We start from the raw sequence: 12,247 nt of genomic DNA, 5'->3' as shown, positions 1-12,247 counted from the left end.
AAAGCTGAAGAGGATACCGAGACAGTAAAGTGTGTGTGTGTCGGGGCGGGGGGGGGGGTGGTGGTGGTGTAGGAGAACTGGGCATCTTCAAATACAAGAGGGAAAAAGTCAAGAGGGAAGATAGTGATTTTCTGGGTAAGTGCTTCTTAGAGGTTGAGAAATGGTCACCTTTTGGTTGCTGGACACTTTATCAAGAGCAATGCCTGGGAAGAGGTAGTGGAATGGGTGAGGAAGTGCCGGGAAGAAGAGAAAATGTTCTCCCATGAAAAGGAGGAGATACAGTGTGGCAGCTAGAAAGAAATACAAGTCTTAAGAGAGTTTCATTTATGCGAGAGGCTAGAACAAAATTTCCAGAAGTGAAGGGGAAAATTGAAATTTATTGAAGGCTTACATAGTGTTAAGAGTTTTATAAACATTTGTCCTCACAATGTTTTACAAGTCAGGAAATTAAGGTTAAATAACTTGCCCAAGGTCATGCAGCTACAGGTGGCAGAGCTGAGAAGCCACCCAGAGTTTTAAGACTCTTCATGCTTCACCACCCAGTTGCACAGGCATACGGCCCTTTATGTTTAAATACCTGGGACATGCCTTGTTCTGGCCATAATGCCCCTGGCAAATCAGAGAGCTACTCTCATGCTGCGGGGAAGGACTTGATTACTTTCTTTTTCCAATGCTGTAAGCAGGGTATCTCCCCCGACAGCCTGATTACTCATGCAGTACAGGACAGAAGCTCTCCCAGGCCAGAGGAGCAAAGGCAAGCAGAAGGAGCCCCCACAGAGGTAGGAGGGAAAGGGATGATTTTGGGGTATACAGCAGGTTTCTTTTTGTGTCAGCCAGTGCAAGGGAGTGCTGGAGGCTGCTGGTCCCAACCAGCTGGTGCCTGTGGTCCAGCATTCATCTGGATCTGTTCAATGTGGCAAGAAGCCCACGTCAGAGCCCAGTTTCCCGACTGCCTCCATTGAGGCTGAGACTGTGGGGGCGGGTACCACGCTCCAGCCTGCGGGCAGACAGGAGGCGCCGCAGGGAGGAGCTGGAGCTCAGATCCCCACAGCTTCGAAGATGGAGGTTCTCTCGCCCTGGTCGTCCCCAAGGGCTCTGGGGTACCTGAAGGGGGACATAGGAGAGGACATCAATGTGGCCCAACCTGAAGTTCCAGGCTTTCCTGGGCACCTTCCCAGGCTTCCCTAATGCCTACCTGCTTATGCCCACGGGCTCCATTTCCACTGGGGTCCGGGGCTTTCCTGGACATCTGCAGGAAACGAGTGACCAAGCCCCGGCCTGGCCAGCTGCTTTTTAGGTCCCCCAGTGAGTGGGCAGGTGCAGGGCCCGAGGGCAAGGGGACTTTCTGGTAGGTGGGAACAGGTCTTCGTTTCTCGGCAGAACGGGCACGTAGCAGCTTGGGGGAAGGGCAGCGAGCTAGACGGAAGAGGCAGGCTTCAGAGCAGAGCCCTGGAGAGACAGACAGAGGCAGAGTGGGTGGGCAGGAGGCGCGGAGGGCCAGGCAGCACTCCCTCAGCTCCCAACCCCTGGGCCTAACCACACGCCTGACCTGTATCTGCAGAGGAAACCGAAGCAGCTTCTTCCTCAAGCACTTTGGTATAAAGATCCCTGAAGTCAGCTGGGGAGGAGAGGGAGCCAGGGACTGAAGGGAAGTGCCCAGTGGACACACCCACCCATCCTACCACCCTCTCCCGAGGATTCAAGCCCAGAGATGGTACAGTTCTCCAAGACGAGGACTAAGGCCGCAGCGCTCGCAGCAGCATCCTCCCCAGTACTTGGCACATAATGGTGATAATGAGTGCTTTTTGTGCTGAGCATTTTACTTGCATTACCTCACTTCCCAGTAACGTTATAGTAACTATGGTGGAAGGGCTACTGTTATAACCGTTTTACAGGTGAGAAACTGGGGCCTTGGCAACGGGCCCAAGCTGTGAGCTGTGGAATTGGTTTCACAGAGCAAATCCTCCTCTTTTAGCCACGAAGTTATTGATGTTGTTTCTAAGAGGTCAGCACTCAAGAATTGTCCACCGCAGGAGTGAACTCACCTTTCATCCTCTTCATGGACCTCAACAGTGTCCCAGATCCTGGTGGCCATCACTGGCCTTCTAACTCCTAGTGCCTGCCCTTTCCTGAACCTTGTTGGTAGTGGTGGTGGGAGGGGGTAGTGCTCACCAGTGTCGCTGGAGGTGGTGATGCCTGGGTCACTGTGGGACCGTGGCAGCAGCAGCGGTGGTGGGGGAGCCGGATGAGGAGGCCGGTGCCCCGGTGGGGTGAGGGAACCTGAGCTATCGCTGAAGCGGCGGGTCGGGGCTCTAGTGGGAGGGGCTGCAGCTGGCCGGCTGCCTCCCTTGGGGACCCTCCGCCTTAGCTCTGGGAAGCAGGGTCCCACCCAAGGCGGCCAGCCCTCCAGCCTGTGACAGCTGCGGGCAGCTGTGGGGGCACCCAGAGGGGGTGGGGCCTCCGGGGCAGAGCAGGAGTAGGAGCGGGCTGCCCTCGGGGGCCGCCGGGGCAGGGGGCTGTCCTCAAAGGGGCCGCGAAGGCCGCAGTCCAGGCTGAGGCAGTAGCCTGCGCGGCTACGCTGAATGGAGCGGAAGAGCACGTAGTCCACGGAGCGTACGGAGCCCTGCAGCTCCAGCAGGCATGAGTCCTCCGACGGGCTGGAGCCCCCCGGGAGATCGCCAATGGCCGACAGCACCAGAGACCCGCTGTCCATGGACACTGTGGGCAGCAGGGGGCGCTGGTAGCACCAGCCCAACCCAGCATAGGCAGTTCCTTTTTTGTCAGGCCCAGCCTCTGGAGGGCCACTCTGCCTCCAGTTTTATCTCAAAGGATACAGTTAAGTCCAGGATTCCAAGAAGCCACCACCCTCGCTGGACCACATGCCATCAACTCATTTTTGTCTCCCCCTTCTCTGCTGTCCCAGGCAGCCAGCCTTTGTCACCCTCCCCACTTCCTGCTCACCATCTACAATGGAGGCCACTCGCTCGCAGATGCAGGAGCCATCATGAAGCTGAGGATCAAACAGAGTGGCCTGCAGAAGACACGAAGGTCAAGGGTCCAGCCCTGCACACTGATATGGCCACCCCCACGTGCAGGACAGAACTCTGGAGGCCCAGATTCTTGTCCAGCTTTGTCCCTCTGTACAAGTCACTTATGTGGGCTTTGGTTTCCATATCTGTAAAATAGAAATGCTTCCTCCCCCACCCACCTCATCATGCTCTAGGGAAGATCAAAGATGACCGTGGGTGTGCTAGTGTTACACGATCACGAGACATGTTATCTTTACCCAATGAGCGCAGCTCACTCAGCTTTTCATGCTCCAGCCCCAGTTCCCTGGCCCAAACTAAGCCCTGCTCTCACCTGACTGTCTCCTCGTAGCCCCATGACAGCCTCATAAGAAGGGGGGCAATCGGTAGGGTACAAGGGGATTGGGCTGTCCATGGAGCCATTGTAGGTGATGCTGGTGGGGAAAGGGAGAAGGTCAAAGCCTGAGGGGAACTTCCACAAAGATCTCCCCCACTGACCCAACTGCAGCTGAAACTCCCTTCCCCTTCCTTAGTTTCCCCAGCAGGACTCCACCAGGCCTCACCTCTGAGCGTCTGTTTCTGAGCTGCAGGTGTACTCTGGGGGATAGTAGGGAGGTGGGGGCACAGGCGGTACAAATTCTTCCAAGTCCAGCATGGTGTGTAGGAGAGGGGCTGGGGGCGAGGACGTGCAGCCCAGAGGCCCCAGGGGACCTGAGACCGAGTGCTCAGGGGCCAGCTGCTGGGGAGCAAGCAGGTCAGCAAGCCTGGTTTCTGGGAATACAGTTCCCTGGCTCCCACACTCCCAGCTCAAGTACATTTTTCTGGCCCCGCCCCCTCAAAGCAGCTCAGTTCTGGTCCCTCCCTCAGCTCAAACCAGCTCCTTCTCTAACTCTGCCCCCACCCAGGACCATCTCTGGCCCTGCCCATCTAAAAATTCCCCTTCTTTATGATCCCATCTGCACCCAGAATCACCACCAGCTCCCTGTCCTCACAGGATCTTCTTGACGCCACCCCAACTTTTAATCCTACTCTCTAAAGACCCTCTCCTGGCCCCAGACTGGCATTACATACTTCTCTTACTCCCGATCATTCCCCTCCTCACCCCCTTGGAACATCCCTACAACAGCAGACATTTCTAATAGATGATCCACAACCTCTGGTGCTCAGAAGCCAGCACTGTACTCACCAACCAACCCCCTGAGCCCCAGTCCCAGCCCACACACCCCTGCTCCCTCCCATTATACCTGATTGGCTTTGACCCCAGCACCCCCCCCCCCCGCCCCTCACCGAGTGCACGAGGTCCAGGGAGAAGATTTGGATGCAGCAGATAACAGCTGAGAGGCTACAGATTATGCAGGCACAAACGGTGAGCCCACAGACACTGAAGAGCAGGTTCTGGGAATGGAAAGAGAGAAAAAGGGGTGTGAGAGGGGGCTGGGAAGGGGTAAACCCCACATGTTCTGGGCTTGTGAGGACCCCAGGAAACCAGGCGTGGGTGGGGAGGAAGGAACGGTAGAGGTAGGGGTGCATGCTCACCTTAAGCACCCCTCGGGCTTCATCACAGGTGGAGTTAGGGGCAACTTTTAGTCCCTGCCCTGACTCTGGACAGGGCCGGAGGAGGGGAATGGAGGGGCAGCACAGACAGACCTTTCCTTCCTGAGTGGGAGTGGGGAGGGTGAGGCAGACTGAGTCAGGACAGACCCAGATGTCCCTCACATCTTCCCCAACCAGCTCTCTCTGGCTCGCCCTCCTCAAATCTCACCATGGAGCAGTCTTGGAAGTCTTGGGCCAGCTGAGCATTCTTACAGGAGAGAACAGAGCCAGCCATGCTGAGCATGACACACAGTACGGAAAGCAAGGAGAAGAAGGAGATCTGGGAAAAACAAGGTGCAGATTCAGGGCTGGGACCCTCAGGAGTGGAAAGCTACCAAGGAGGAAGCCACCCTCCTTCACACACGTTCGTGCTGGACGACATGAACTGGAGAGCCAGTTCCCTTCTTGAGGGCATATGGGCATCCCTCAGGTGCTGGGCACCTGCCTCCCAGTGGGCACCAGACCCTGGCACCTACCACTAAAGTAAATGGCCGCTTCCAGGACACAATGCCAACCACCCCGGAGAACGCCAGCTGGGGACAGAGTGGGCACAGGCTCAGCCTGGCAGGGGAGGCACCTGAGTGAGCCCCTCACCACAGGGTGCACCCAGCCCTATAAGGAGGGAGAGAACCAGGAGAGGGAGGAAAGGCCAGGATTTGGACTGGCAGCTGGTGTGGAGAGGTGGAGCCCAAGGAGCCTCCCCCACCCAACAACTGTGCACCCAACTCACCGAGAATCCAGCCCAAGATGGGCAGGACCTCTTGATGCTCTCGGTGGTGGTGACGGAGGAGGATATCATGCTGAAGGTGACCACCAGGATGCCCAGGAGCACCTGGGCCAGCCCCAGCGTGAGCAGGGCCTGCAGCCAGGGTCGATGGAGGCGGAGGTGGGTAAGGCCCCAGGTACTGGGCCGGCTGGTAAGCGAGCGGCTGGAGTCACTAGGCGAGGGCATCATGCCTGCCTCCTGGTTGCCTGCGCCGCACTGGGCTCCCCCTGCCACTTGGGAGCATCTCAGAGGTGCCCAAGGCCCCGTCCTTCCTCCTCTCCACCCAATTCGCTCTAGAGCCCACCCCCTGGCTGGGTCCCCTGGGGCCTGGCCCAGGGACTCCAGCTGGGGCGGGGGCCAAGGGAAGGATGTCACAGAGGGGCCGCGGAGTGCTCCCTCCCCGCCACTGGACGGGCACCGTGCCCGGGATGGCGATGAGGACGCCGACGAGGACTCCGGGGCACAGGTTCATCGCATCTCCCTAGGGAAGAGGGGCACCGAGAAGGGCCGGTCCAGGAGTGAGGAGAGGATGGAGGTTGGGAACCCAGGAAAGGGTAGGGAGGGTAAAAATGAGAGGATGGCAAAGAAGTCTAGAGAAGAGGGAAGGGGTCGGCGTGGGTGACTCTAGAGGGGGCGGGCGATCAATGTGCCCCCGGAGTGTCCAGTGGGATCCGAGGCCAGCTGGTGGGGAGGCCACGGTGCGCTGTCTCCTGAGTCGCCTGCACCGCTCCCCTCCCCACCACGCTCCGTTCCCCTAGCTCGCTCCCGCAGCGGCGGGTTTGGAGGGGGGAGGATGGGAATGGGATGGTGTGAGGGGCGTGGCTGCGCGGTGCACCCCGGGAGTTGTAGTCATGGCCAGAGACCCTGAAGGAGGGGGAGGGCAGGAGCTGGCGATAGGGCAGGCAGGCGGATATGCCTAGAAGGTAAGGCGCTTTTCAGTCCCAGCCTTTAACTGGACCCAGGCCCGAACCAACCACCCTTTGGGCTCTGACTTGAACCACACCCAGCCTCTAAGGACCCTGGTCCTGCTGTGTTCCCGGCAGAGGCAGCGGCTCTCACCGGGTCATTAATGGAGGGATGGGGAGCAGTGCTCCCTGATTCCATGCCCAATCACGATTCCACGCCCAAGGGTGCATTCTCGCCCCCCCCCCCACTCCTGCGCCAGCCACCAGAGTCACCGGGCTCTGCTGCCCCCCCCTGGACAGCTCGCAATTCACCCTAAAGCCAGGCCCGAGCTTCCCTCTGGAATTCACACTCTGCTTCCACTCCAGTTCTTGGTGACGCTTTGCTTTCTTTTTTTCATAAGGCCTAGTTCCCAGTACGAATTCCAGAAACAGGAATGAGTTCCAGTTCCACTTTCTTTTTATTTAAATAACCGAAGCAACAGCCTTGGCACAGCAGAGGGAAGCTTGGTTGGGGTGTGTGAGGGGTGGCAGCATTGTGGCCTGACTGGGCGGCAGGGGGGTAGGTGGAGCAGTGGGCTCCCCACACCTTTAAGTCAGGTTCAGCAGTCACAACTGTGGGGCTGGGGAGCACTAAAGAGGAGACATTGGATAGTAATGTCTCACCACGTCCCAGAGACCTCAGGGATGGGGGCTAGGTCAGCCCCCTCAAGTGGCAGGGCGAGGGCATCCCAGTCAGGGGTCATGGGGCCCGGAAGGCATTTTCGGCAGCCCCAGCAGCTGCATTGGCAGCGGCGGTTCGCACGGCAGGGTTGGAGAAAACACCTGCAGCGAATTCCTGCTGGGCCTTCTGGAAGCTGGCACCTGTGCGGCGGTACAAGGAGTGGATCTGCGAGTAGAGAGCAGAGAAATCACAGCATGTTCCAGCCACTGTCAGTCCGCTCCAACCCACCACCACCACCATTTTCCAGCCTGCTGCTCTAGGTTTTCCTTCTAGGCTCCCCTCCAGCCCTGCCCCCGCCCCCCCTCACACAAACACTCCCCCTACCTCAGAGGACCATTAGCTCTGAGCCACCCATCAGTCTGGCCCCTAGAGACCCAGGATCTCATTCTCCTGGCCCCACCTTCAACACAGCCCCTCACCCGCTTTAGCATCACAATCCCCAGAACAGCGATGCTGGTGAAGAACAGAGCGACCAGCAGCATAAGCACAGCTACAGCCGTGTTGGCCTTTAGCACCACCAGAGCGGAGATCCAGCCACTGGAAAGAGACAAGCACGTGGCAGTGAGGATGGACTGTTCACAGCTGGGTCTCTGTCTTGCCAACTTTTCCAGTGGTTATGTCCCAAACCTACCCTGTTCTCACCCTTCCCATCGAGGGCCCCTCCTCTAGCAGTCTGGCAGCTTTCCACGCACTATAATCCCAGACTACATCCACTGTCTCCATAGTTTAATCCCAGCTTTTGAACCATTGGCTCCTAGCTTTCCAAGCTCTCTTCCAGACACCTTCACTCAAAACACAGACCCTTCTGTTGAAGATTCTCCCTCTCCTCTTCAACCGTGATTACATATACCTCCTCCAGTAAGCCTTCTCAGATTGGCCTTCTTCCCCTCAGTCTATGCCTGTCTCGAGCTCTGTCTGGGCTCCCTATCCTGGAAGTATGTCCTCTCTCAGGAAACTAGCACCTCCCAAGGATAAAAAATGCTCCCACCCCAGGACCATGAGTCGGTCTAGAGCAGCAGTAGGAAGGGATAAGGGTAGATGGCAGCCTTACGGACCTGAACCCCCAACCTGGGATGCCAATGGCCTGGAGGACAAAGAGCACATCCTGGGCGAAGAAAATGAAGAAGAAAACGAAGAAATTGAACGAACTGTCACTCCTGCAAGAAGAAAAGGTGGGGCAAGTGGGAGAATTAGGGATAAAGGAGTGGACTGTGGGGGTCCATTGAAACCTCCCCATCACCCTGGCCCCCCAACTTACCGGAAGGCCTTATACATGGGGCGGTACCAGCAGACGAAGGAGCAGGGAGTGAAAAGGAGGACCCAGAGGACAGAGAGCCCGAAGCCCGAGCCATTGCTGGAGTCCACACAGAAGCTGGCAAGGCAGGCGAGGAAATTCAGGAGAAGAGCCAGAGTGCTGCCTAACAGACGGAGGGACAAGATGATGGCTCCTTCTGGACTGCAACGGAAGTTCTTTCCCATATAAGCCCACCCGATAACCCTCACCAAACATGGCAGCGTAAGGAAAGGAAGATAACTTCTGCCCTTACAGAACCCTCAATTCAACAAGAAGACAGAACAAGCAAACCTCAGTCATGTGTAACCCCCTTTGCAAAGGCATTTAAAGGATTCAGAGTATGTTTATGCACAAGGACAAGGGAGGGGGAGAGAGCGAGAACACACATTCGCTGGAAGGCTGGAGAATAAGTTCTACACTGTATAAAAGGAATAACCCAGAAAGATCATATAGAAATTAGCCTTAAACTCCAATGTTAAAAAGAGGTAAAGTGTTTAGTTCTAGGTGTGTGAGCTCCAAGGCAGGAAAGTGTACAAGTTACTACCTGTACTCTCTCCAAAAAGGCCTTTCACTACTTACACATCCAGAGGTAGTACATGGTGGACACTGTCTTCTGAAATTCTTGTGGGATCTCCATGGAGATGTCCTGGAAAAAGCAGGGCTGCACTGGGCAAAAAGAAGGCAGAGGGGGCCAATTGTTCTGTCGAGCTGTAAGGCAAAAAAAAAGAGCAGGAAGTGAGGCAGAGACCAGTGAAGGAATCACTTCCCCCTCCTTCCACCCTAGATCCTCTCTTCTGTCTCCAACTTTGGGTCAAAGGAGATAAAGGAGAGGGACAGAAATAATACTGAGCCCTGACCGATGTGGCTCAATTGGTTGGGCGTTGTCCTGCAAAGTCAAAGGCTGCCAGTTCCATTCCTGGTCAGAGCGCATGCCTGGGGTATGGGCCCCGTCCCCTGATGGCACTCACAGGAGAGGCAACTGATTGATGTTTCTCTCACACATTGGCACTTCTCACCCTCTTTCTCCCTCCCTTCCCTTCTCTCTAGAGAAACATTGATGTGAAAGGAAAACATTGACTGGTTACCTCTCACATGCCTGCAACTGGGGACCTAGCCTGCAACCCAGGCATGTGCTCTGACTGGGAATGGAACCGGTGACCTTTTGGTCCCCAAGACAGAGCCCAACCCACTGAGCTATACCAGCCAGACAATAAAATCTTTGGGAAAAAAAATGAGTTTTATTACTTAAAACTTTTAAGTATTGTGCCAAGCACCATGTTTTGTCACACCTTTTTGCCTAAATTTTTAAGAGAAAGATAAGGATGCGCATTATACATGAGTAGTGCTAATTCCGTATCTACATAAATATACTTTTTAAAGATTTTATTTATTTTTAGAGAGGAAGAGAAGAAGAGAGGGAGAGAAACATCAATGTGTGGTTGCTCCTTACACACCCCCTACTGGGGACCTGGCCTGTAACCCAGGAATATGCCCTGACTGGGAATTGAACTGGCAACCCTTTGGTTTGCAGGCTGGCACTCAATTCACTGAGCTACACCAGCCAGGGCAATAAGAATGTTTTTAATTATTTTATTTCTGCTTATACATTAACAGTATACCTCTAGAAAGCAATAACGATATCCATATGCAAAATAATACCCTGGGATATGATAATAGGTTTTGCTTCTAAAAGTAAATAAAAAAGAAATCGAATTTAAAAGTTTGTAAAATGAAATTTTTTCCTGAAAGTTTGGGCCAAAAACATGGGTGCGCGTTATATATTGGAGCACATTATACACAGCAAAATACAGCACTTCCTATATGTGACCTTGTTTAACCTCCACAGCAATCTTGTCAAACAGGTACAAACATTATCCTTATTTTACAAGTATAGAAACTGAGGCACTGAATATTAAATAACTTGCCTAAGAGCTCACTATTCATAAGCGATAGCACCCAAATTCCAATTCAGCAATCTGACTCCAATGCCCATGCTCTTAGGTCTTTTTTTTCTCCTTTGAAACTGTGAGATTTCCTCCCTGCCCCGTCATGGATCCACTTACTAGATGTGCCCCCCAGGGCAGCATGCTGCAGCTCTCGCTCTCTTCGGTCCAGCTCCTCTGCCTTCTTGTTGAGCTCCTCCTGTTTCTTTAGCAGCTCTGCTCTGGCTGCTGCAGCTGAAGCCTGTCCAGTATGAGCAGAGACATGTGAGTCCTGGGCCCCAGGGATGGCCTTACTTCCCAACCGCCACCCACACACCATTTACCTGGGTGCTGTACGAGCCATAGTTCTTGGGTTCTGTGGGGCTGAGCTTTCTGGAGGACTGGGAGGGAGCTGAGGGTGGAGGCAACGGGGCAGGGACAGGAGGCTCATAGGTTGGTGGTGGCTGTTGGGTTTAAAAAGACCTTGCAGGTCATCTAGTCCATCATAACACAGGAATCCAGAGTCTGCCTGAATACCTTTAGACCTAGAACTCGTTACCTAATGCAGAACCCCCCCCACCCGCTGTTAGAAAGCTAGTTCTTATGTCAGAGAACTCCTTTACAACCTGCAGCCGCCCTGTTCACCTCTCACATCAGATTCCTTAGCCAGGACTCAAGGCACTACTTCTCTAACTTCTTAAAACTCTATTTCCTACTCCGCTGAGACAGATGTCTAGTCCTCCTCCTCAATTGCCTTCTAATTTCACACCTAAGCAGAATGTTTCCTCCTCCACTCCAACCAGCTGCATCCTTTCTTTTCTTCAAAGCCTTCCCGGACAGAGACTTGGCTATGGCCTGGCTGAGCTCCAGGTCCTACCAGGACAGGCATTTAGAGCTCCAACTGAATGGGTCGTTGGCTTGGTGTCTCCAGAAGAATTAGGCGTCCCATGACCAACTGGCCTCTCTCACGGAGCTAAGAACACGGTGTTTCTTCCTTCCTTTGAATGCAGAAAAGTACCCTGTACCTCGACAGAGTGGGCTTATTGGTATACTCTCTCCTTCCCTGTTTCTTGTGCTTTTCAGAATCTCACCTCTCGGGCCTCAAAAGGGTTGTAGACGTCAAGCGTGGCATACTGCTGGCTGGGTCGGTGCTGGATCACAGCTGGGTCCTGCGGGCAGAGACCTGGGACTCAGCAGGCACCTGACACCGCACAGGAACTCACAGGGGCCTCTTCTAAATTGCCTGTGGCTCCGAGGACTGCACCTCGGGGCTCACGTTCTCATCCCAACATTTGCTCCAAATCCTTCACCCTACACTGCCAGTAACCAGTTCCTCACAGGCGCAGAACCCGCCCCCTCAAGGGTGCTCACTGGTCTGGAGTCACCATCGCCCCCACGTGGCGGCCCTTCCATGGATTAAATGTCACGAATAGGAATATGAGTTAGCCCCATCCTCCAGAACCGAGAAGTCCACCCAGTTGCCCAAAGGAGGGCGGCGCAAGTCACCTGAAAAGGGTTGTCAAGTTCGCCGCCCTCGCCGAACGGGTTTCCATCATCTTTGCTTTGAGCCATAGTTGCAACTGCGGCCTAGGCCGCCCCCTGCCCTACGTGCCCCTACCGTGGCACTAGCGGTGGTAGCGACTCTCAGCAAACCCTCTGCTCCTCTCGGACAGCCCCGCTTCTCTGTGCTCAGATTGGCTATACCAACCGGAAGAGCCACAAGGATTCCTGCAGCAGTAGCGGGTTGCGCCTGCGTGCAGGGTAAAGGCAAAGTCGGAAGTTTCCCACGTGACACCTCTAACCCAGTCCCTCCTGCAAGTACCGCCTCTTCCCCCACGTGACACAGCTAACCCGGGCCACCTCGCAAGTACCGCCCCTCTCCCCACTAACGAACTACACCTCCCAGAAGGCTTTGCATCAGCATCGTGGTCTGTCCCAGTCTCCCGAGATGTATGACGAGAACCTTCCCACCGGTGGTAGCAGCCGCCTCAAACTACACATACCAGTTAAGCAATAATAA

The 12,247-nt window shown here is 55.0% G+C and overlaps 2 protein-coding genes across 6 annotated transcripts; both read right to left on the bottom strand.

Annotated features, from left to right (window-relative positions):
- Nucleotides 1–768: 768 nt before the first annotated feature.
- FAM189B (family with sequence similarity 189 member B) lies at nucleotides 769–6,148 on the bottom strand. Of its 4 annotated transcripts, none has more exons than XM_045817346.1 (12): nucleotides 5,350–6,148; nucleotides 5,096–5,152; nucleotides 4,789–4,899; nucleotides 4,563–4,682; nucleotides 4,314–4,421; nucleotides 3,590–3,765; nucleotides 3,361–3,460; nucleotides 2,962–3,031; nucleotides 2,173–2,718; nucleotides 1,550–1,618; nucleotides 1,196–1,449; nucleotides 769–1,104 (listed from the first exon to the last, which is right to left on the bottom strand). In XM_045817346.1, the coding sequence occupies exons 1-12, from the start codon at nucleotides 5,572–5,574 to the stop codon at nucleotides 931–933; spliced, it is 2,010 nt and encodes a 669-aa protein (XP_045673302.1). In that variant the 5' UTR covers nucleotides 5,575–6,148; the 3' UTR covers nucleotides 769–930. The 4 variants fall into 4 exon arrangements, with proteins under 4 accessions (XP_045673302.1, XP_045673304.1, XP_045673303.1 ...); XM_045817348.1 differs by having other exon boundaries at nucleotides 1,196–1,416; XM_045817347.1 differs by having other exon boundaries at nucleotides 3,590–3,762.
- A 581-nt stretch (nucleotides 6,149–6,729) lies between these two features.
- Nucleotides 6,730–11,982, bottom strand: SCAMP3 (secretory carrier membrane protein 3). 2 transcript variants are annotated; one of them, XM_045816707.1, is made up of 9 exons: nucleotides 11,734–11,979; nucleotides 11,319–11,396; nucleotides 10,572–10,691; nucleotides 10,369–10,489; nucleotides 8,885–9,013; nucleotides 8,270–8,429; nucleotides 8,067–8,168; nucleotides 7,431–7,548; nucleotides 6,730–7,176 (listed from the first exon to the last, which is right to left on the bottom strand). In XM_045816707.1, the coding sequence occupies exons 1-9, from the start codon at nucleotides 11,797–11,799 to the stop codon at nucleotides 7,030–7,032; spliced, it is 1,041 nt and encodes a 346-aa protein (XP_045672663.1). In that variant the 5' UTR covers nucleotides 11,800–11,979; the 3' UTR covers nucleotides 6,730–7,029. The 2 variants fall into 2 exon arrangements, with proteins under 2 accessions (XP_045672663.1, XP_045672664.1); XM_045816708.1 differs by lacking the exon at nucleotides 11,319–11,396 and having other exon boundaries at nucleotides 11,734–11,982.
- Between the last annotated feature and the right edge of the window lie 265 nt (nucleotides 11,983–12,247).

This window comes from Phyllostomus hastatus, unplaced genomic scaffold (assembly GCF_019186645.2).
Source record: "Phyllostomus hastatus isolate PE091 unplaced genomic scaffold, TTU_PhHast_1.1 phas_scaffold_216, whole genome shotgun sequence".
NCBI classification, from domain to species: domain Eukaryota; kingdom Metazoa; phylum Chordata; class Mammalia; order Chiroptera; family Phyllostomidae; genus Phyllostomus; species Phyllostomus hastatus.
This window is presented reverse-complemented; position numbering and strand designations above follow the sequence as displayed.